The 24,841-nt window shown below is 38.7% G+C and overlaps 2 protein-coding genes across 4 annotated transcripts; both read left to right on the forward strand.

The window, feature by feature from the left end:
- Positions 1-2,704: 2,704 nt before the first annotated feature.
- Positions 2,705-5,105, forward strand: LOC108271113 (fetuin-B). Its single transcript, XM_017478401.3, has 7 exons — positions 2,705-2,973; positions 3,450-3,563; positions 3,702-3,780; positions 3,892-4,058; positions 4,134-4,244; positions 4,333-4,416; positions 4,510-5,105. Exons 1-7 carry the CDS (start codon positions 2,779-2,781, stop codon positions 4,678-4,680), a joined length of 921 nt encoding a protein of 306 aa, XP_017333890.1. The 5' UTR covers positions 2,705-2,778; the 3' UTR covers positions 4,681-5,105.
- A 2,019-nt stretch (positions 5,106-7,124) lies between these two features.
- On the forward strand, positions 7,125-24,571 carry hps3 (HPS3 biogenesis of lysosomal organelles complex 2 subunit 1). 3 transcript variants are annotated; one of them, XM_047158133.2, is made up of 19 exons: positions 7,546-7,680; positions 7,857-8,111; positions 8,607-9,113; positions 9,445-9,619; positions 9,719-9,801; positions 9,895-10,081; positions 11,026-11,107; positions 12,331-12,485; positions 12,937-13,038; positions 14,043-14,151; positions 14,947-15,122; positions 16,151-16,331; positions 17,339-17,572; positions 19,177-19,362; positions 19,480-19,674; positions 20,636-20,743; positions 22,068-22,274; positions 23,033-23,123; positions 24,237-24,571. In XM_047158133.2, exons 3-19 carry the CDS (start codon positions 8,726-8,728, stop codon positions 24,362-24,364), a joined length of 2,787 nt encoding a protein of 928 aa, XP_047014089.1. In that variant the 5' UTR covers positions 7,546-7,680; positions 7,857-8,111; positions 8,607-8,725; the 3' UTR covers positions 24,365-24,571. The 3 variants fall into 3 exon arrangements, with proteins under 3 accessions (XP_017333886.1, XP_017333887.1, XP_047014089.1); XM_017478397.3 differs by lacking the exon at positions 7,857-8,111 and having other exon boundaries at positions 7,125-7,680; XM_017478398.3 differs by lacking the exons at positions 7,857-8,111; positions 12,937-13,038 and having other exon boundaries at positions 7,125-7,680.
- The last annotated feature ends 270 nt before the right edge of the window (positions 24,572-24,841 follow it).

Raw genomic sequence — 24,841 nt, forward strand, 5'->3', positions numbered from 1 at the left:
ATTAATGCGACTTCTAAATATGTAAATTTGTCTGTTCGGACTAGAAAGAGGGATACTCGTCGTCTTTTTTTTTTATTTTAACCATTTCACCTTTGTTTAAAAAAAAAAGAAAACAGACTGGCTATGTAGTTTTCAACACATTCATGAATTAGACCAGGAAATTACCGCTCTGCTCCACATTCTCCAGTGAAATTTGAGCTTGTTGTGCCACAGGTTGGTGCATACATGACAAATGGGCATCAGGCATTTTTTATGTAGTAATATGCATGTAAATATATTTTTATACAGGATTACAGTGCCATCCACTAATATTGGCACCCTTGGTAAATATGAGCAAAGAAGGCTGTGAAAAATGTTGATCTTTTGTTCAAAAAAATCACAGAAATACTCTGCTCTCATTGATATAAAAAAATTTCAAACACAACACAGGTTTATCAAAAAAGTATTTGTTAAATATGTGTTCAAAAATTATTGGCACCCCCTACAAATTCATATGAGAAAAATATAGTTTACAGTATAAGTTTATTCCCATTGATATTTAAATTTTTTTTTTTTAGTACACCTGGGTGACTAGGAATAGTTGTTCAACCATGACTTCCTGTTGCACAGGGGTATAAATATGAGGTAACACATAGACCAAATTAGCTTAGTCATTCACAACAATGGGTAAGACGAAGAAATATAGCTGTGATGTGCGGCAAAAGGGGCTTCATAAAATGGGAAGTGGTTATAAGAAAATAGCACAAGTATCGAAAATGCCCATTTCCACCATCAGGGGAATAATTAAGACGTTCCAGTCAACTGGAAATGTTATGAATCAACTTAGAATTGGACGTGGGTCTACTAGGGATGTCACGATACCAAAAATCTAGTAGTCGGTGGTATAAAATTAAAAAAATTAAATAAAATAAACTCCTGGAGGACATCCTCCTCTGGCTGATACTGGCAGAGAGAGAGAGAGAGAGAGAGAGAGAGAGAGAGAGCGGGGGGGGGGGGGGGGGGTCTTTCAGGTGCTTCGCCAAATTCCAGGTGTTTCCTTGCTTTGTTTGAAATGAACGAAAGCATCGGTTTCACACCAGAAACCGATACTAGCTTTCCTCTCTTTTCCTCTCAACGAGGTAAACTAATCTTCTGTAGTTTCCCCCGTGTGCTTGTATGCGTTCTTCTTCTTCTTCTTCTTCTTCTTCTTCACCACACATGGACCGACTAAAACACTTGCGCGTATTTGCTGCCCCCATCAGGTCCGGAAGAGTTGCAACCTCTGTACTTCCGATACAAGTACTGTCACGTTTTAAGAATGTTGGTACCGACTTGGTACCGAAGTATCGGTTCTCGTGACATCCCTAGTGTCTACATTGTCTCAATGCACTGTGAAGAGGATTGTTTGAGTGGCCAAAAAGATTCACAGCTGGAGAATTGCAGAAGTTAGTTGCATCTTGGGGTCAGAAAGTCTCGAAAAACTATAATCCGATGTCACCTACATCACCACAAGTTTTTTGGAAGGGTTTCAAGAAAAAAGCCTCTACTGTCATCCAATAACAAAATCAAGCATCTTCAGTTTGCCAGACACTACTGGAACTTCAAATGGGATCGGGTTCTATGGTCAGATGAAACCAAAATAGAGCTTTTTGGCAATAAACACCAGAGGTGGTTTTGGCGCACACAGAGAGATAGCCATATGGAATAGTACCTCATGCCCACGGTTAAATATGGTGGTGGCTCTTTAAAGGTCCTGGACATTTTGTTAGGATACATGGTATCATGGACTCTATCAAATATCAGCAGATATTAAATGAAAACCTGACTGCCTCTGCCAGAAAGCTTCAAATGGGCCGTAGTTGGATCTTTGATCCAAAACATACATCAAAATAAACACAAAAATGGTTTATTGACCACAAAATAAAAGTCCTGCCATGGCCATCCCAGTCCCCTGACTTGAAACCCATAGGAAACCTGTTGGGTGAACTGAAGAGGAGAGTCCATCAGCATGGACCTTGAAATTTGAAGGATCTGGAGAGATTATGTATGGAAGAATAGTCTCCGATCCCTTGCCATGTATTCTCCAACCTCATCAGGCATTATGGGAGAAGACTGAGAGCTGTTATCTTGGCAAAGGGAGGTAGCACAAAGTAGTGACTAAAAGGGTATCAATAACTGTTGCACACCTATATTTAACAAGTTTTTTTTTGATAAACCTGTGTTTTGTTTGAAATTGTTTGATATCCATGAGCAGAGTAGTTTTGTGAATTTTTTTAAACAAAAGATCAAAAGGTTAAACAATAAAGACAATTTTCACAGTTAATATATGTGCTTTATATTATACATGCATTTATAAAGCATTGAAGAGTAAACCTTTTGAGAAATGCAACAGAATATGTGAGAAGCGATAAATGCACTGGCTCCCCACATTCAGTTCAAATTATTCTGACCTGATGTAGTAATCAGTCAAGCAGTGAGTGGACGTATACCTTTTTTCCACATCAAAATTTTTTTTAAGAGTGACATACACCTGTAGACTGGAATACTGATGTACTGGGTGACATTTGTCAATGTCGAAGATATCTTTACCAAACAGAAGCAAAAACAGCTCTTACTCAAGCATTCCGTATACAGTATGGTTCCGCTTTCTACCCATGTTTCATCACTGTTTGCCAACATTGCTTAAGGATTATGTAAGAATTACACAACTGCTGTTTGATGGGTGGGTATTTCCTATGTAACAGTTCAACTGCCTCAAGATCTCTGCTTAGGTTCATCTAGAGTGATTTACTAAGCAAAATGTTGCAGTTTAGCTTTCTATTGATCATATGTTTATGCGTTCAGAGTGCTATAGCGTCTTCCATGTTAAGGGGATGCCTGGACTCGACTGTAGTGAACACAGCTGAAGTGGCACTGGACCAGATCAATACAGCCAGAAAGGAAGGGTACATCTTCTTTCTCAACAGAGTGTACGATGTCCAACAAGAGGCAAAGGTGGGTGAAATCTGATAAATGTCCTACAATGCATGGAACATCTATTTGAGCTGTGCTAAATTTTAGAGAAAATCATGGTACCTTTTAACAAGGCAAAATATAATTTAATGCACTTATAATGTATTAATGGCATCCAATAATTTTGAGAAGTCATCTCAGAGACTCTATTTGGAAATGCACACAAAGCCTCTCTGATTGAAAGCTAAACTATTTATATGGTCAATAAATAGAAAACTGAAATGCTGATACTCATATATCAACATAAATCATGATATTATACCTTTAACTATTTAGACTACGGAAGATTCTGCTTGTTTATAACATGACGTCACAGTTATTAGTTCTTCAAAACCGATGTGACAAAGATGGAAATGGTTCTTACAAAGTTTTAATTGTTGCAATTTTGACTAAATAAATGCACTATACATGATAAGATTATGCATTTATACAGTACTGTGTAAAACTTTTGTTCAAAGGAGGAAAGCCAAACTCTCTTACACCTGACAATAGATGTACTGGAGACAAAGTGTCATGTGATCAGCAGAAGGAACTGGAAATCATGTGAAATAAGAGATATTGGAGATGGTCCTGTAAGTCCTTCCAGGCATAAAAGAAATTAAGAAATCACAAACTAAATCATTTGCATTTGGAGACATCTTTAGCAGGGAAGAATAAAAGCCTGAAAATATTTTTTTAAAAACATAAAATTGTTCTCTTAAATCTTTTAGGTGTTTGGAACATGTGATGTAACCGTCTCCATTCAGACCAACATCATTGTTCAGAACTTTACCTGCACCATCCAACAAGGTGTGGTTTGATCCTGTAATTCTGAAATATTTGATGGAACAAAGAAGATTGTATATATACTTCCCATACCTACTTTTGTCTAAGAAAAATGACATGTGTATGTTTTTCTAGTTCCAGGACACGCCATAAATCGTGTTTGTCCAGACTGCCCAATATCACTGAGCCTAGATGATTCTAATGTAGCAAAGGCAGTACATCTTACACTTAAAAAATTCAACACTCAAAAACACTCTGCTAATTACTTTGCTCTCTTGAACATAACAAGGGCGAGCATGCAGGTACGTTTTAGCCACCATTTATAAAATGTAACTTGATGCCCCTCGGTTGTATTTCATTATGATCTTTGTCATCAGTGGATTGTTGGTCCAGCCTACTTTGTGGAGTTCATCATACAGGAGACAGACTGTGCCAAAACCTTGTGTGATACTGAGCTGTCTAAGTGCAAACCAAGCAGTGAGACATCTGTGAGTAACTGAGCAAATTATTCAATAAATAATCCAACTACTGTTACTTATTATGAATACTTTTTTTCACCAAATATCTTTTCTTTAGCCAAAGGGCAGCTGCACTGGGTCACATATTGATGGAAGAAACCATCAGACTTCTATACATGTCAAATGTTCAATCTATGAATCGGTGGGTAACATTTGCATGCTAGCATTTTTCTGCTATTGAAATAACAACAAGACTATTATGACTAATAATTATGAATACCGTGTTATCATATAGGACCATGCTTCAGACAACCAGATTTCATCTCCAAACATTGAAACCCCTTCTGGACTGGTGCATGTTCTTCCCCCTCCAGCTCTCCCTATGCCTTCAAGGGCCTTACCAACTGCTACCAATTGTCCTGGTGTAAGGAATCACAATCTTCACCTAGAGACAATGGATATCTGATCAAAATGCCATTTCAACCTGAAGCCTTCTTCACCCTGTCAGCAGAGTATAAAAAAACTCTTGACAAAAAATAATTTGGATAGTTCTGTTACAGGTGTTTAACAGCATACACAGCTGATTATATCATAAGAAGGAATGTAGTATGTAGCCTACAATAAGGCATGTTTGAAAAGTGGGTTGCCATGTGTATCTTTATTAAAGTTGTAGATGCAGGTGAAAGTAGTTATATAACAGTGGTGCTACATACTTTTCAGCAATTCGTGCTACAGTAGCTCTTTTGTGGGATCTTTTGTGCACCTGTTTTTCCTGCTTCCACATTTTTTGCCATATTTGGACAAACAAACATTTGATCATCTTTGAAAAAGTGCCAATTGATGAAGTTAATATATTTGAATATATTTATATATTACAAACATTTGAATATAGTTATACTGTTGTTTTTTTTTCAATCATTTATCCAACAGAAATATCAATAGTTGTGATATTCTTCTGTGGAAATAGTAAGTACACCCTTGGTCTCAGAAGCTAGTATTGCCTCCTTTAGCAGAACTAACTTCTTGTAGGCGTTTTGCATAATTGCCCTCCAGGCTTGCTGGAATTTTTGGCTGTTTCCAGACAATACTCTTTCAGTTGCAATACATTTTAGGGGTTTCTTGCATGTACTTCCCATTTCAAATCCCCCCACAACATTTCAATGGGATTGAAATCATACTTTGACTAGACCATTCCATACACCCGCCCTTCCGCCCTTTCTTGCTTTTGAGCCATTCTTGGTGCTAGTGTGTTTAAGATCGTTATCCTGTTGAAAGGTCCACTTACAACTTCAACTTTCGGACAGATGACCTCACATTATCTTCAAGCACTATTTGATATGATACAGAATTCATAGTTGAATCAATTAATGCAAGCTGTCCAGCTTTGAAACACACAATTACTTAAAATGTCAAATAAAACAACAGGAGAAACAATTCATCTTTGTATCACCAAAAAAAAAGTTGTAACCCCTTTTTTTAAAGAATGGTTTGTTTGTTTAAAAATTATAAGTATAAAAATGATTGACAGGTGGCAAATTAAAGTTAAAAGCATTGGCTCTGTTATGCTTAAGGTGGCATTGAGCAGGGATATTTGTCTCCACTTGTCCTCTTTGAGGGGAGGGTGACTGAAAATCAATACAAGGTTTATCCTTTTATGAAATATTTTCATTCTGATGGGAGTGGTTTATATCAAGATGAGCCAAATCCATCCACAGCACATGAAGGCTCGCTGCATGGTTTGATGGTGCTGAAAATCATGTAAATCAAGGGTGATTCTTTTTCCCTCCCATTTTTTCCTTACTTTGGTATTGGCCACCCACCAGTGAGTTCTCGCCTATCATACAACAGTTAACAAACCAGGCAGGAGTTAACACTAACATTTGCTTTTTCCAAGACACATGAAGCCAGCCAACTGATCACATCTTTTCTATCTGCACACACTCAGAAAAGTGCATACTTCAGCTCACAGAAACCCCCAAAATTGCCAGTGTCACTGCGATTTCCAAGGGACAGAGAATGCCATTATTGCATCTCTTGCTCATTTGGAATCTAAATCTATACAAAGTGTTGTAATAACATTGAATTCAATTGAATTTAGTGCTCCGGTATTTCCAAACAGAAAACTAGAAAGTTCATTATAAGGAATAAATTCTTGTTTTGTGTTACACTGTCATAAATAAATACCTTATAAATAAACCTTAGCAACTTTCCAAATATCACCACAAAGCGCGAGGTCTTGCTTTCCAGCTGCACTCACACCTCTCTCTGCGTCTGTTCTGTTCAGTGAGGGGCTGAGAGCCGGAGATTTAACACTGTCATGGATCACGGGACGCACCCTTCGTCCTAATTTACATCATTCATATACGAATGTTTTTAGAACGCAAGACAAATGTAATGCAACATGTTTTACATGTAAAACAATCCACGTTATTACAGCCTAGTTCTCTTGTTCAAAGTAGATCTAGTGTTCAGAAACATTTTTGATCATTAATGTTCCATACCTGTGTTATATAGTTTTATAAAAGTTTTTTAAATCATAAAAGTTATGAAAAGTAATTTAAAAAGTACAAAAACACAAAAGCAAAAAATATCCATCTATCTATCTATCTATTTATCTATCAAAAACAGATTATAGATTAGATTATATATAGCTAGATTTTATATAGAATCATTATACCTGGTTACCTGGTCTCCTCCAATATGGAGTGGGGGGAGGTGTGTGCCACATGATAGTTAAGGCTTCGGGGAGTTAGATACAAAAGGTTGAGAACCTCTGTTCTAGCATGTACTGCATCAATAGCAGCAATCTAGTAAACAATTTCTTCCTGACTATGCGAAGAGAAGTATTAGCCAATCAGAGTGCAATGTGCTTTGTTGTCATTGTACGTAACCAATAAATGAGTAGACTGTACATGTAAAGCCCCGCCTTGTCCTTTACGGAAGTAAGCGGTTCAGTGAAGCAGAAACGAGATTTAGCTCATTTATTGTCATATTCGTAACTTCCACACATATAAAAGAAGGTACAGCTTCTTTTATTCGCTCACTTCTTTTCTTCTGCAAGAACAGACAAGCAGGAAGCGGAACTGACAATGGGAATAATCTAATTGCTGGATCATCACAAGACGGCAAAGCATGTGATATTGGGCATGCAGACTGTTGTACTGGATTGAAGGGATGATTAGATTAAAACCGGGGGCGAAACGTGTTTTAAAGCCTATTAAAAGCGTAAACATTTAACGCTGATATAAGATGGTCCATGTGTACAACTGCCACCCGTTCGCGTCTCAGCGGATCGTCCCCGCGGCGCAGGAGCCCGGGCTGGTGTGCTGCGGCGGGGGTGCGCTGTTCGTCGTGTCCGCTGGAGGATGTAAAATCGAGGCGTATCACATGCAGCAGGAGGAATGTCCTCTAATCTGCCGCTTCTCCACCATGGGCATAGTGCACAGGATTGTGTACAGTCAGATCGGTGAGTCGATCCGTCCCCCTTGTGTTTGAAGTATTCTGACTTCATTAAAACTCTAGACTTAACCATGGTCTCAGAATGCTGCTTTTTAACAGAATGAACATGATTTGGTTTTCTTTCCTCATCCATCCATCCATCCATCCATCCATCCATCTATCTATACCACTTATCCTACACAGGGTCATGGGGAGCCTGGAGACTATTGCAGGGAACTCAGGGCACAACGTGGGGGACACCCGGGACAGGGTGCCAACCCGACACAGACCACAATCACACACACGTTCACACACTAATCAACCTACACGCATGTCATTGGACTGGGGAAGGAAGGAGTGCCTGGAGAAACCCGCCGCCCAAGCACTGGGAGAACATGCAAACATGCACGAACATACACGCACTTGGTGGGGGTGGGATTTGAATCTTCAATCTCAGAGGTGTGTGATAAATGTGCTAACCACTATCCCACAGTGCCCCTCTCTTACCTCACCCAGAAATGTAGAACTAGATTCATTTTATTCATTCATGCATGCATTAGTAACTGCTATATTCTTGTCAGCTTGTCAGTGATGAATCCTGACCCTATACCAGGAAAACTGGGCATGAGGCAATAGTACACGCTGGATGGTGTGATATACACACGCATATTCACACCTAGGGTGGAATTAGGAGCAGTCAATCCACCTAATGACATGTTTTTGGGAGGTCAGGGGAAACCAGAGAACCCAGAGAAAACCCATACAGCAAGAATATACATGTTATGTTCAACACCTGTATGTTATGTTAGTAATGTGCTCATTTTATTTCCCAGACATTAATATTGTGGCATTATGTAGTATCAAGCAGAGGCTTCATGTTTGTTCCATGGCGTCCATGGCTATACATATCTCTGACTTTTTGGCACATCTATTATCATTCTGTTATCTTTATAGGGGATTACCTGGTCACCATTGAAGAGAAGAATGGTGCCACCTACCTGAGGGCTTACACCAACTGGCGTTACCAAGCAGCTGAGAAGAAGCGTGTAGGTGTTCGCTTGCTCGGGCACCTCATGCGCGGCCCAGTCCACCATGGCACCCCCAAGGAACAGATGGAGATTGTAGAGATGCCATTATCAGAGACACCGCTCTGTACTGCCTGCTGCTCCATAACAGGTGCCCTGCTAGTGGCCTGTGCAAAGAGCTTGGTGCTGTTCGGTCTGAAGCGGCAATCGCTTAGCGATCAACTCGACGCCCTTGACTTCGAGAGGCTCCTCATCCTGTACATTTCTGGTTTGAGCCCGTTGCAGGTGGCACTCTGTGGTGGCTACGTGGCCCTGCAGACAGAGCTGGAGGTGCTGGTGGTGAAGCTGGAGAACCTGGAAAAGACATGTGCATCCAATGAAGTGCATACACAGCTGCCTCATGATGATATGGCTGCAGCTGGTGTTACTGAAAATGGTAATATTAGCTAATAGTAGTCTTAAGCGTTTCATAAAATAATAATAATAATAATAACGATAATAATAATAGTGCACTTTACTCAAGAAAGTTGGTGAGTGTTTTGCTGCCCTGCTATATATCTTGCAGTACCACTCTGGGACAATTGAAGCTGTGCGTTAAATAATTCAAATGATGAAATGTGTTAAAGTTTGAAGAGTAATGTAATGCTTTTAAAAATTACAGATTGTATCGCTGTATCCAATTGTTAACTACAGTTGTACTTTCTTGATGCTTTCTGCCAGAAATACATATCTTGAGTACTTACAGGTTTCATTTCATTTTTATCTAGATGTTAAAAAGGAACCACAGAGTCCCCTTGAGTCTGATGACTTCTTTGTGTTCCCGAAGCATCTGGAGATGCTGGGAGAGAAGGCGAAGGATTGTGGGGTGTCTCTGTCTTTAGAGTGGACTGGGATGGAGACAGAGGCAAGCGACACCATGGGAGTTACCTACATCTTGTACAGGTGCCAAAAACACCAATGGGCAAGGGTCTCTTGATCAGTTTGTGTACTTTGTGGATGTTACAAAGTAGAAAGCATTTTTGTCTTTTGTCTTGTTTTTAGGAGGTTTGCCCCAGATTTCTTCCAGGGCTGCAGTGTGGAGGAGACACGCTTACACTCCCTGCAGCTCCACCCCATGTACACTGGTAATCATTTTTCAGGTTATGCTGAGTATACAGCATGTTCATTTCATGCACCATAACGTTCTCTGTACTCTTTCTCCCTCCCGCTTTGTGCAGGGAATCCAGATGTAAGCAGTGATCTAGAAAAGAGTGATCCCGCCTGTATGTTCTGTTTCTTTTCTCTGCCAAATGCTGGTTACATGTACAGTCTGATCAACACAGTAGAGCTCATCTCCACCTACCAGTACCCGGAAAAGGCCCGTCAGGCTTTGCTATGCAACCAGTTTCTACATGTCATCACACAGTAAGACAATATTGTGTATGGAAAAGGAAACAGATGATTTTTATCTTGATGCAGAAGGCTGGCTGAGTTTTGTATGTGAGAACTAAAACATGACAGGGTATGCTGTTATAGAGAAATCATCAACGACAGGATGGTGTTATGCAGCTCAATAGGGAGAACATTCTGAAGTATTTTATTTCTTCTAATTTTACTAATGATCTAATCATGCATTTATAGCAAACCAAGTTAGTTTGTGTTATCACTTCTAGAACATTATACAGTAGCAGCTAGGATAAGTCATTCCCTGACAAACCGCTCTCTTTCTCTCTCTCTCTCTCTCTCTCTCTGGAAGTTTATAAGACAATAAAATGGAGCTTGTCATGTTACAGAGCAACCAGAAAGCACAGAAAGTCATCTGTCCTGAACACTTTCCTATGGCAGAAAATCTCAACTTTTCTTAAAGCTTTACCTCTGACAGTTACAATCGCTGACACTGGAGATTTACTATTAGAAATGCTCAATAAACATGCCCTTACAGAAAATCTCACCATATCAATGATTATTTGTTTTTATTTGTCAAATATGAGCAACTTTTAATTAGGTTTAGATTACGTGGCTCGTCCCCCATGCATTCCCTGCTGAATGAAACAGTAACGTATTAGAACTCGCACATTAATATAAACCTGTGATTTCCATATCTAGCAAATGAATCAACACCCTTTTGAGCTTTTGAATGGAGAATTGAAACAGCGTTGTGGTATGAAATGGATTATGGTTCCACCTTTAATCAGATTTGTATGTTAGCTGATGTACTTATCCTACATCACTCCTGTCTTGGGTACTGTATATGTATTTTTATTGTGTAAATTTCCCTCATTTATGCAAGTCAGTTGTTTTATTTTAGGTGCTCCAAAGCAAAGCTCTGAAGTCTCTGTCTTTCTCTACTGTTTTTTTTTTGTTGGTAGAAATTCTCTGCAGTGTTTCTCTGTGAGATGCAGTGCTGTGGCTGCTCGAGTCGAGGACCCCTACATTGACACCACCATGAAGGTAAACAGGATTAGAATGTAGCCATGTCCTGCTAACTCTCTGAATGGAAATTAGCAATGGCTGTCCCTTCGACCTCTCTACGTATATTCATGGGCTCAAATAAGAGCTTGATATAGTGTGATATGAATTGCATACTTACACCAAACCGTCTTTTCTAACATGTTTATTTCAACTTTAACATAATATCTGGAATATAAATGCAGCTTTTCATGGTCATTAGAAAAATCAAGCCAAGCACACATACAGTATTTTTATTTTGTTCCATTTTGGTCAAATCATTTTGTCACAAACAAAACGTAAGTGTTAACCAATTACTATCCAGTAAGGGTGTGTATCTATACCAAACAAGTCAGCATGAATGCATGGAGCCAAGTGCTTTACCCAAGTATTCATAGCAATCTACATTATAGACTTTAATAACATATGGAAACAGGAAGATATAACAGAGAGTAAAAAAACAACAACTTCCAACTGTAACAGGCTGCTTTGAATTGGACAGGAGAAAGAATTTGCAAAAACAAACATTCGTCAACCAGTGGTATACATACTGAGAGTATGAGACCGTGGATACTTCTCTTTTTGTTAGGCTTCCTTGTTTTCTGCCCACGCTGCCGTTTAACACTTCTTAGCCCCTCCCCCAAGGATGCGAAGAAAGGAATTAAGTACACGAGGAATCGACTGCAAACGTATTTGCCGAATGAGACGGTCTTGCATCGCTTTTACGTGAACGTTTGATGGACTGCTTTTAAAGATTTTCACCAGTCACTAGGTGTAAAGGATATACATCTATAAAACATGGTGTTCACCCTGAATTGGCATCCAGTAATACATTACTGCATAGTGCACACACCTTAAATGTGACAGTCACATGGCAGAAGCATGGAGGCCAAGGGAGGAATAAAAGCACAGTACAAATGAAGATTTTTTAAATAATGTTTCTAAATACCAACATACTACTAAAAAGGATGTGATGTGGTAAAATACTTTAGTGATTCCCGTATCGATTGCTTGACCAAAACATTTTTATTTTTATTAAATCTGTACAGGTTTTTTGTGAACATTGAGATTGGTGCACCAATTTGAATAGTGAATCTCTGTTTCTCCTGCTAACCCCTACCTTATACTTAGGCAGCTCTCACAAACACCAGCCCAGCCATTGTTTCTGTGAATATCAGATTTGATTCCACCCCACATCCTCCTGTGTTTTCTGTCTGCCTGTCCAGGCCTGTCCTCCTTTCACTATGGAAGTTAGCGCCCTCCGTATTCAGCTGTTCATCGGTCTGAAGTCTCTGTGTCATGACGGGAATCGCATTGTGCTGCTCACAGCTGCTGACGTTGAGACCAAAGAGGAGATCGAGCGAGCGACTAGAAGATCTATGTAGGTCACTGACATGTAAATGTTGTCTTTCTCCAGAACAAAGCTTTCTTATAGTTAGTGCAGTTTATTTAAAATTAAAAAAAAAAAAAAACACTTAGCTTGGTTTTGCCTCTTTGATTATTGGTGGCTTTTAGCTTTATTTAATTTTGCTTGGCTTGGCTGCATTTTTTTTAAAGTGATTTTTCAATCAAATAATGATGAATATTAAACAAATCGAACATATGAGCAACAAACACATGTAAGAAGTTTGATTGATATTTTTATTCTATGCCAGAAATTAGCATTCTATGCCAGATTGAATCTGACTTTAATTTGTATACAAGTAATGCCTTGTAGTGCTTTCCTGACATAATGCCAGTTTTCTCCACAATTCATGCAGATCATACGTTGTGTGATTTATGTCAATAATGTTTCACGTGCATTGACACTCAGCGAATGCTCTGTATTGTAGCAAATCAAAAGAGCAGAAATCACTGGCAGGGATTTTCCTAGCGGTAGGTATAGATCCGACCACCAGCCCAGCTCTGGAGAGCTTCCTGTCCAGGTCCTTCCTGTAAGTCAGCCCTGTGTGTTCGCTCTAATCAAATACCGCAGATAAAAAATTCCCCTGAAAGAACGCTAACTTACCCCTGTTCGTGTTGTAATCCTGTGTGAACCCACCTAATCTAACATCCATTTGTGTTTTTTTGTTTTGTTTTTTTGTTGTTGTTTTTTTCATCCAGAGGAAATGTAAACTATTCTGGCACAGAGATTAATTATATTGGCTCTGTAGTGCAGTTGGATGACATAGATTCCAGAAAGCACTTTGTTCAGAAAGAGAATCAAAGCAGGAGATGAAAGGCAAACCGCCTGAGTCGGGTTAATATTATTACTCATAAAATAGGACACGTATCAGCAGTTTTGCATTTACCCTGATGCAGCATGTTGATTTAATCCAGGGGTTGATGGGTGGCTCAGTCAAAGTGTTGTTTGCTTAAAAAAAACAAACATTAAAGAACACTGAATTCCTCAGTAGTCCTGTCTGCACCCCTGTAATAACTGATGGAGTCTTTTCAGTCATGCATAGCAGATTATTACTCTTGATGAATGGACTGTTGTACCACATTATCCCTGCAACTCAATAACGTAAATAGAAGCAAGTGATATGTCGTATACAGTTGGGAAAGCTTATTCAGTGTGCTAATCTGGGTCCAAAATTGAGCTTTTTTCCATTCTAAGGAATGTGATCATGTAGTAAGGAGGGTTTGTTAGTTCAGATCATCTGATTTCCTCATATCTGGCCCTCATCTGGACTAAAATGAGAGAATACAGCTAAAGCAACATTTGTGTAGTTTATAATCAAAACATGTGGGGGAAATAAAACAAGGATTAAATGAATCACATTTCTTCCAAACCGGTTCACCAATAGAAGTGTGCAGTGTGGCTTTAAAACCTTGCAGTGTAGGATACTAGGGACTAGTATATAATAGTGCCAGATTATACTGAATCCAGCATTAGTTCCTTTCATAGAGGGGTTCTGATATCTTATTGCTGTTGTATTTATTATTTTGGTATCAGGTCCAGGAAGACCTCAGTGTCGAAGCTAAAGGAGCCCAGTGAGACTGGCCATGGCTGGAACCTGTACGTGATAAGCACCATTTCCACGCTGCAGCTCTACAGAGAGATGGTACGGTGTAACCCTGATCTGATTGTGCCGATTCTACTTAATAGCAACCACATGTTTATTTAATGCATTGATAGACATCAGGCACCAACGCATAATGTATCATGTTGCCTTCTTGAGCATCAGTGAATGTTTGCACCTTTTATGTGAAATAGCATATTCAGGGCAGTGATAAATTAAATAAAAAATTTTAAAAATGCAATTTTTATGACCCCCGACCCCCACCCTTTTTTTTTTTTTTTTTTTTTTTTTTTTTTTTACATTTTGCAGATTCTGCAAGGAGTATATAAATTTATGAACAAGACTGTACATGGAAAGCTATATGGGAAAAGAACAGCAGTTTTTGCTTTTGAGCATCCATGTTTGAATCATTTTCAAGCACACACACACAAAATATCGTGCTTACAACATTCTATAATGATGTTTTCTGATGGATGCCCAAAAGGATTTGTGAAAGCAGTTTAATTTACATTCTCTCTACATTAATGTCATTCTCTCACATTTCTGAGAATTCATTGATTTACCGATCATAATGATTGGTAAATACAGCATACAGATACAACGGATTCCGTGATCTTTTATTGCAGCATTATGCAAAACTACAGTGGCATTAAAGTGGTCAAGTCCTGACTTCATGAGCAATTTGTCATGTCAGTCAACACAATGCACATATGGATCAGGATTAGAAAAAAAAGGTCAAATCTGCCAGGATATTTTTTCGGGCCAGTGTTGGCTCTGATAATGATACTTAATAATGGATTTGTACCTTTCTACACATTGATTGTTTTCCTCCGGCAGGTGGAGTACAGTAAGCGATATGAGCAGACTAGCCCGGCGTCCCAGAACTGCATTCATCTGCTGAGTGAAGCTCACCTGCTGCTCAGAGCCAGTCTTCTCTGTCCGACCACAGACAGAGCCGAGATCCAGGAAGCCTTCCAGGAGAGCTGTGCCCAGCTGGGAGACTGCTTCAGCAGGTAGATCAGAGAAAAAACTGCTCTTTAACTTAACACTATCATGTAGAGCAGGGTGTTCAACTAAAATTTGGAATGTTCTAGCTTCTTTAAATTCCTTACATGCAAAGGGTCCGGATAAGTAACTAACATGACTGAATGGTTCAATTCAATTACATTTTTTCAATTCAATTTTATTTGTATAACGCTTTTTACAATGGACATTGTCTCAAAGCAGCTTTACAGAAACATATAAACACAGCATACAGATTTTAAGTGTGTGAATTTAGCCCTAATGAGCAAGCCGGTGGTGACAGTGGCATTTTATGTTCCCACTTTGGACTAGCACCACACACTCTGAAAACATCACATCTGTCATGAACTTGTCCTGATTCAGAGAATAAGCATGTGTCTCTGTCCAGTGGATAATGGAAAGGATACATGGAAAAGATAATGGAAAGGAATCTTTCTGAAACTCTTTCCTTTCTCATTGAGCTGTCTTCCTGTTAATAATTTACATAAATGCATGTTTTCAGCTGTAGCAGAGGATCTGCTACAAAAGCCACAATGTTTCATATTTAAAAAAACAACAAAAAACAACTGAGCTGCCAAAACTACATCAATTTATTTATTTTTTTGTGCATGTTAATCAGTTCTGCGCCCCCCCCCCCCCCCCCCCCCCCCCCCCCCGTGCTTGGTTCCATCCTCTGAAATACTTTGCTTGGTCCACATCCAGACTGTGGTTTCTCATTTGATCCCTGATCTAGATTTAGTTGTGACATGCATATGGCATGCTGTTCATGTATTCTGTCTAACCAGTAATACACTTGCAGTTTAGTTTATCCATCTATTCACTCCACTTGTATCAGTGCCCTTTTTGAACACAGTTTTAAGTTTTTCCTAAAGTTTTAAATACAAATACATTTCACTTTTCAAATTTAAAATAAGCAGGAAAGCATTTTTCAATTTCAGCACATAGTAGTACTGGTTTTTTTTTTTTTTTTTTTTTTAAATAGTACCTCTGTATGATTGTGTTTCTGTTTGCTTTCTAGGCAGGATAAACGGGATTGTCACTTGGCTCTTCCATACTACAAGATGTCTGGCTTGTCGGTGACGGATGTAATCCAGAGAAACATGGCAATGTGCAGAGGTCCTGTTCCAAATTATGGGAAAGGCTTCCTCTTCTTCCTTAAGCACTCTCTCTATGAAGAAACCATGGAAGAGCTCACCGAAGTAAGAAAACTACTTAAACATCCTGTAGTAACTGTTCTGTATTGTTATTATATACAATATATTCTATTTTATTATCTAATTTTAAAAAATAAATATACTTATTATACACTGGGTACATATACAGCAGAATCGAAAAATCTTAGTCCACTAGATTGTACAACCTGTGAAATAATATCTGATATCCTTCAGTGTTTGAGAAATATTTGTATGACATTAAAAGATAACTGAGTATATACTATTTGCTTCATTTTCTACACTGTATGTTTCATTCAAATGATAACACAATGGTAACTGTGATTGGCATATCCATTATTAAGACATTTTAATGAGAAGTAATGATGTTTATTATATGTAATCTTTTTAGTAATCTTGTCATTAGTTTTTCATAATGTTGTCATTAAGGATGCATCGATACTGGTATTGAGTATTAGTCTGACACTGCTTATTTACTCATGTTTGTACTTTACATGTTTGTACTCATGCTCCAGTACCAACATCTGTTACCACATGATACACCAGGCTTGCATGACATATTATGCTGCTGCGCCAATGAACAGACGACATGAAATGACAGCGATTTGAACATATTTCACAGTTGATGATGACATTCAAATCAAAGCAGACTGCAAACTGTGCTCTGTGAAAATATCAAGAGGAGGTGCTACAGCTTAGTCGTACAATGGAAGTAACATGATAAAACATCTTCAATGCTGCATCAAACATCGGCTAGGCGAACGTTGTCTACAGACGACCCTAGGTCCCTGATATGAAGGATGGCGCTTTTCCGAAATGAAATGCGGTTCTGCATTACAACATTACCTAGCTAAGGCACTTCATTTTCAATCATGCTCTAAAGAATGATCCTGAACATGCACATTCGCTTATCAGTATTGATGAGTACCAAAAAACATGTACTTGTACTATTCTATCGACACATTCGTTTGTAATACAAACTAGGATTAGGATTATGAAAAGCAGATTATGAAATGAAAAGTTTATATCTCCAGGAAACTGCTAACACCGTGTTGGAGATTTTCAGTCAGGCCGAGCCAGGCCAGCTCCCATATGTAGTGAGCAGCTCATTCATGAAGAATGCCAATCCTGCTTGTGCACGTGCACACCTGGAGCAGCTGGAGCTCGGTGGTGCCCCATCTGTCACAGTCACACTGTGTAAGGCTGCTCAGGCACTGCGCTTGGGAGACCTGCACTACTACCAACAGCAAATGGATCGGCATGCTGAGGTGAGATTCGATCGTCACGTCAAGGAGGTGAAGACGGATGCAGTCATAGTTTAAAACTTTTATTAAGAGACAGGCAGGCAAATCCAAAAATGAGAGGCAAGTTTAAAGTCAATAAACAGACATTGCTCAGGCGAGTGGCTAATGCAATAAACAAGGCAAGGCAAAAACACATGAATCAAGAAACGGGCAAACGTGAGTCAAAAATCAGAGAAAAGAACATGAAAATAAGGCTTGGTAATGTGGTGAGTGTGTGTTTTGAAGTTCTTCAGTAATGTGAGTGAGTTCATGAGATAATTGAGGGGGGTGGGGGGTACGGACCCGTGGAACAGTGCTAGATCAAGGAATTCCATGAGAATCACCCATGACGAACAGGTTCACGGCCATGAGTAAGACCCAGAAAGGGGCTCTGTCAGGTTAACCCAGTCAGTGGACTCCACTTTCTATCCTGCATCGTGGCCTACAAACATGGCCGTCACGGACTCCATGTCCCAGTACACATACACATTTCTACGTTCACAGACACCGTCCTCCTGATCACGTACAATTGGACTCAATTATCTCATGAACTCACTTACAGTATTTAAGGACTTTCAAAACATTCACGAAGTATACGCTCCATTTCTTAGTGTTTGTAATGATAAAAGCCTTTATTCTCCTCCTGCTTACCCCAAGTTTTGATTTTGTGCCAGTTCTTTGTTTTGCTTGTTTCTGTTTGCTGTTTGCCTGACCTCTGCCTGTTCCCGACTCTGAGTACTGATCTTTGTTTTTTGGATTGTACTGCCCTTTTCTTCAGTAAACACTCCCTTACTGCTTTTGCATCTGTCTGAGCCAATTTTACACGACCGTATCCAGTTAAAGAAGTGCCAACATTAACAAAAAAAATTTTTTTTTCACTTTTGTTAAATGTGAAACTCTTGAAATTTTCGCTTTTCTGTTGTTGTTTTTTGTACAAAGCAGCAGTCAGATCACGCTAATCAAATTTCCTCTTTGAATTTGCCAACCGTGTTTACCAATAGAAAACATAAGGGCAAGGAATTTGCATTTCTGCATTGCTTAACGGGTCAAATAATCAATAATCAAAGCACAAGGTAAAACCTGCCATGCATTGTCATTTAATATTTTATTTTATTATATTTTAAAACTTTATAATTATCTTTTTTTATGTATCAAGTGGTTTGTTTTCCTATTTGGACAGACAAGTGATTTTAATGTGTTTGATGATTTCCTTAAGCATAAAGCATAAAACCAATGTATTTTTGCACATTATATTATATATTGTTATATTACACTGTATACCATTATAATATGGACATGACTGGACTGTAGGGCAAATGTGTACTTCATAATCTTTTGTATAAAATATAAAGTAAACTTCTGCACTCAGCAGGTTGCTTATAGAACATTTCTGCCGATTGCAGATAAAAATCAGTTCCATCAATACATGCTTTGTCATTTATGAGGTTTTTTTTCTCCTCCTGCTAAGATTTACCAATTAGAAATTGAGGCACTTCTGCGATAATGTTTAGGGCGTTGGAAATTGGAGATTAACCTATGCATATTTCTTCTACACCAAGTTTAGTCTCTGCACTTGTTGTCTTGGCCAGATGCTGCAGGTGTACGGCTTCATAGAGGAGCCCAAGCTTCTTGTGCACCACAGAGGGAAGTCCGTGGTGCCCACTCAGCTAGCACAGCACCTCCGAGACACCCAGGACGGCCTGCTGGTGGCTGCCATTGTGGCGCTTCATGAGAACAGCAAGGTCAAACTGGAGGAGGCTGAACTGTTCTTTCAGGTACAGCAAATTGAAAATGAAGCAGTGTCTTCTTCAAAAGCACAGAGCGCATGGATAATGCTTTCTCGTTTGTTTTTTTTTTGCTTGTTTTTTTTAATCTATCATTCTGTGTACCAGGAGTTGTGTAAGGATGGCACAGAGCCTCAGAGCATTCCTCAGCTACTGGTGGACTTCTGGGAGGCTTTGCTGGTGGCTTCGTCTCAGGAATCGATCATCCAGGAGCTTTTGTTCCACCTCACCTCTGTATACATCGAGCGCATCACGTGCAGAGAGCACTCAGGCATTAAAGCACTCAAAACAGCTGAAGACTTGGTGAGTTCAGACCATAAATTCACACTGACTAGGAGCAACTCCTGCAACATGCACTGCATATACCCAGCAGAAGCAAAGACCCGCTAAGCTTTATGCATTTTGCATAGGAGCTCTGTGTTTTAACATAGGAATATGCTGCGACAAGTTATCACTCAACAATACAGCAAAAATAAAAGAAACAGATGAGGCAGCAATCTGTATATGAATCTGGAATGATTGACAGTTGCATAGATGTTCTGAACTTTTCGAAATTGACTGACACCCCCTGGAAGCACCATCCCCTTCACTGTATTTGACATCAGCAATCTTTCTACCGGTGCTCTCACTTTCTGTCAAGGCAAATGGAGAATGTTTGTAAGTTCATTAATGTAAAATAAAATCTATCAGCACATGCTTGACTTAGCTAACGTTACAGTAAACATCAAAAGAAATTAACATATGTTTTGGATGAAAGAGGAAAAAAAACTTAATGGGCCTACTGTGATGTGTCAAAGCTAACACTACAAATAATGCTAATGGTAATGACAATTACTGTAGAAAGTGATTCAAATGTCTCACGGAAGAACTTTCTCATTAATCACATTAATCACTGCTCATAAGATGTTTTTCCTAGAATACGAAGAAAGAAAGTGTACATGTAATTTTTTATTATATATATATATATATATATATATATATATATTAAGTAAAACAGATGAAAGACATCTTTTTACCCAAGTGCCTTACTGTAAAACCTGTATATATGTACGTGTGATACATAAGTGATTTGTGAAAAGACTATATCGAAAATGTACTGCATTTCACCACCCCACACACCCCTCAGAGGGACTACATGTTATTTCTCTTCAGGGTTGGCAGGCCTGGAACAATTTGTAATTATAAAAAATCTAAAAATATATTTTGTTATAGCTGTAGCCTTGTTTGGTTTATCCACCAAGAGTGACTTTTTCTTCCCTTCCAGATTAACTCCTGCTCTCACTATGGACCACTGTTTCCATGGTTGAGCATCCTGACTCCTGCTCAATTTAACATCACACATGACCACCAAGAAGACCTTCATAAACTCCAGGTCTGTAATTCGCCATGCTTGTGTATGGGTAACATTTGATGAGCAGTGTGTCCTGCATTTGTTTGTTACAGAGTGCATTCATTTGAATGAAAGTTTTGTAAGCTCACGTGTCATTTATGGTTTTGTCCTCGACATTCTGATTTTTAACTGCTTGCTACGACGATATGCAAAAGTAGAGGTCGACCGATTTCACAGATTCCGATAACCAAGTTGGACAGTACCTGCCGATAACCGATTAATCAACCGATTATCGGTTTTTAAAATTGATACTGAATGAAAACATAACAGTCAAAGTAAAATATATCTGAACTTTATTACTAGAATAAACAGTAGTGACTGTACCATGATAATGTACTGTACTTTTTTTTATTAGATTAAATAAATATTAATATATATTATAGTAAATAAAAGATATACATCCAAACTGAACTAAAAAGTAACACTCCACAATTAAAAATTGAAACGACCAAAACGAATCAAAAAGCACCTCAAATAACACAACTAAATTTGTTAGTGATAGTTTTTATATCACCTCTAGAGGCCGCTCTCTTACAATTTACTAACAGAGGACCCTTCTTGGCCACTCCCACAGCGGATGCAACCCAGAAAAACTATAGGTGTGCATTGCAAACACCTAAGAACTACGCTTTTCTTTTTTTCTCCGCTAAAGCAGTTATAATTTGCGTAATGGGAAAGCCAGTTCAACCAAGCAGAAAAGGTGCAGGCTGTAAAAGAAGCATTGCCCCCTGGTATAATGCTTCGTGTTAACCTTATATTGATCTTTAACTGTGAATTTACAAGCCTCTGTCTTGTGAACCACCAGAAGAAAAGAGGACTGGGCCATGAACTGTGGTCGGTTATAGCGCAGTATACTATCTAGTGATGGGAATTCTGTCTCTTTTCAGTCAGTCAGTCAGATCATTTGGCTCAAATGTCAAGTTTGCAAAGTTTGCGATATTTTGACCCTAAAGAACAGTTTTTTTTTTAATGAACGACAGCGTATTGGAGATGAGCTCTATATCTAAACATAAACGTGGCTATAGATGACACTAATCTGCTGTTTGGAAGGTGAATGAATTCACTCTCAAGCAGGTGTTTCAATGGAAGCACTCTGATTAAGTTATACTATAAGAATAATATACTGTAAATGAAGCTACATAATTCTCCGTAAAAAAAAAAAAAAGATGTATGTGAGTTGGCTCTCAACATTCATCCAAAAAACTTACTAACTGACTAGTCATTTTAAAGACACATTGAGGAATCGGTGCTATAATCAGTGTATAAACTGAACTCATTGGGGTGTTCTGTATATTACATGTTGTAGTCTCTGCTGTGTGGCCCAACACTGGACGTGTCCTCCATTGTACCTCTGCTAGAACAGCTACCTGATGCGGATAATGCCGGCCTTAGCGTGCACATGCTCTGTGCCACCAGACTGGGTCAGCATGAGAGCACCATCAAGAAGCTACTGGACCGCTGCCCTCAAGCCATCATCTCCTACGCCACCCACGAGTTACATGGCAACAAAATGGTACACAGCTACGATGCTTGCTCATACACTGAAGCTACATAATTGGGAAATTATTGTAAGAGTAAAAAAAACAGAATTAACGTGTGCCTATTATGCCTTTTCCAGATATTACCTTTCATGTATTGTGTTATAGAGCTGTTTGTGAATGTAAAAAGTCTGCAAAGTTTAAAAAATCAAACCGCACGACAAATGGAGTTATTGACTCCTGAAAGAAGGAAGCAATTCTGAACAGCTGAAACGAGTCGTTAGTAATTCCAAACTTACTTCCTGCAAAAACCTACGTAGATTTGTAACAAAAAGCCCTGTCTCTGGTCTTGATTGGCTGCTTGCAAACAGAGGGGAGCTGAAACTTGTTAAAGTAGTGGGCGTTTCCTTTTTGAAACATGCTGAAAGCAGTAGACCAATTACAACAGACTGGAAAATCTGACCAATCAAACCAGTATGCTCTCTGAAGGGAGGAGTTTAGAGTGAATCCTTTACAACAGGTAATTTAACGAGTCTTTTTTGACACTGGGGTAAAAATGTAATGCTGCAGTTTCAATTATGAGCACGTTGAAGTGTTTTTTGATCTTGGATGCATGTAAATCTATTGTATGAGACGTTTAAAACAAAATTAGGCACGTTTCAAAACCATAATAGGTGCACTTTAATTTCAGGTATAAATGGTAGAATTTTATTTGCTATGGGAGCTTGTAGGGTTTACTTTTAATCTAAAGCAATTCGCCTTTTTCTTTATCTTATACTGTTGCCCTGTGCAGGCTCTGTGGTGGCAGAAACTGTTTCCTGAGCTTTGTGAGAGGACACGGCTTTCTTCAGGAGATAACAGTGTTCTAATCACCGCCCTCAAAGGTAGCAATTGGCTGTATTTCATATGAATATACTAGAAAGGGAATATACTAAAACACTAGAACTATTCATCTTGCATTTGGGTACATTTTTATTGGTTCTTTGATTAGTTTTTTTTACCAGATGATTAATTAGAAAATTTGCATATTGAGGGATTTTCACAGGGGAGGAGACAATTGCGTGTCTCCCATTTATTTTCAGTAAGCGGCAGACAGCTAAAGCGATGTGAGTGGAGCAGCAAGTGGTGCAGCAAGCGAGCTCAAGCCTGAGAATCTTCCACATACTTGTCCACATCCAAGTTGAAAAGTAATCATCTTGGATGTCAGCTTTCCTGCTTCTCTCATAAACAATTTTTACAGAAGCAGAAAAAGTGCATATGATGGGCATAATATTAGATAATAATTCAATCACAGTCACTGATGAAAGAAAGCTAGCTAACAATCACTGTTCCTGACTTCACCGCTGTTAAATCATGGGAAAAAGGGTAACAAATACAGATCAGGTCTAATATGTATGTACAATTGTGAAATGTACATATGGAAACAGCTTTGTGTGTTGAAAAAGCACTCATATGGCTGTTAAGACAGTTATATTCATGACTCTAGTCACTTTTTGGACTGACGGATGTATTTAAATTAAGTGTACTGAAATTGATATCTGTGTTTTAATCTCTTCTTGGGCCCCTTGTCTGGTATTGTGTTTGTGAACAAAAAGTAAAAGGCTTCTGAGTGGGGGAAAAGTAAAATCTGTCTGTTTTAAGTTGCTTCGTACTATTGTGTGTTTTTTTACTTATGACAGTTGGTGTGCTGTTGTTCTTGGTTCCACAAATGATATAAATAATCCAGTATTTGTTAACAGAAAATAAGATCATGTACAGCAGATAAAATAGAAGTAATAGAAATGCACCCTTATTTTTATGGAGAGGAGAGGGAGGACCTGCTACCCAGGCCAGCTCTGGTTATTTTTGATCTACAGGTTTTGACAGAATCTGGCCCAACATACCTCACCCTACTGATTCAGTTACACATTCATATACTGATGCAGGTGGCTAGCATGTTTGATTGAATCATATCCAGGAAATGTGACGTTTCTTTGTTGATGATCTGTTTGTAACAGAGACTCTGGCGGTGGTGGCCATGGAGCTGAACCCATTAGAATTTTTGGACTTGTTACCAGATGATGGTACTGCACACTTCTTCCTACCTCATCTTCTGAAATGCAGCCAGAGGCATCTCCTTACATGAACTACAGGACATTGTACAAACTAGGACTAGAACGGTAGATCATCATATATGCTAACACATGGGAATAAGATTGTGTGCAAAGTGTGCTTAATTATATAACATAATGTTAACCATGTAACTATTTTATAGTTCTTTATCACAATATACTGTCATGTATGTATATGTTATACCCCTAATAGCGAAACACTAAAGATAATGTTTATTGAAGTCTTCTGTGTAGAATATGAATTCAGGACCAACACAACCTGGTTGTGTTACGGGTTTTGCACAAACTTGCTGGTGTTAGGAAATCAAGTTCAATAAGTAATTTAAGTGGATGTTATAAGCTGGTTTTAACTGGATATGAACAAGAGAACCATATTGAATTTCTGGACTATACTACATTATAAGGGTATAGTAAATATGTAATATCTGTGCGGTTATATGATATGACTCATAACTGGTTTAGTTTAGTTCCCATTTACTTCCTGGCTTTTA

The sequence above is a fragment of the Ictalurus punctatus genome, chromosome 10 (assembly GCF_001660625.3).
Source record: "Ictalurus punctatus breed USDA103 chromosome 10, Coco_2.0, whole genome shotgun sequence".
NCBI classification, from domain to species: Eukaryota; Metazoa; Chordata; class Actinopteri; order Siluriformes; family Ictaluridae; genus Ictalurus; species Ictalurus punctatus.

Coding starts and splice junctions, on each gene's coding strand:
- LOC108271113 (XM_017478401.3), top strand. CDS start 2,779: ATGTTGCAGTTTAGCTTTCTATTGATCATATGTTTATGCGTTCAGAGT. Junction 2,974..3,449: donor ATGTCCAACAAGAGGCAAAG/GTGGGTGAAATC, acceptor TTTTGTTCAAAG/GAGGAAAGCCAAACTCTCTT. Junction 4,059..4,133: donor TAACAAGGGCGAGCATGCAG/GTACGTTTTAGC, acceptor CTTTGTCATCAG/TGGATTGTTGGTCCAGCCTA.
- hps3 (XM_017478397.3), top strand. CDS start 7,464: ATGGTCCATGTGTACAACTGCCACCCGTTCGCGTCTCAGCGGATCGTC. Junction 16,332..17,338: donor CCATGGAAGAGCTCACCGAA/GTAAGAAAACTA, acceptor TTATATCTCCAG/GAAACTGCTAACACCGTGTT. Junction 19,363..19,479: donor AGGCTGAACTGTTCTTTCAG/GTACAGCAAATT, acceptor TCTGTGTACCAG/GAGTTGTGTAAGGATGGCAC.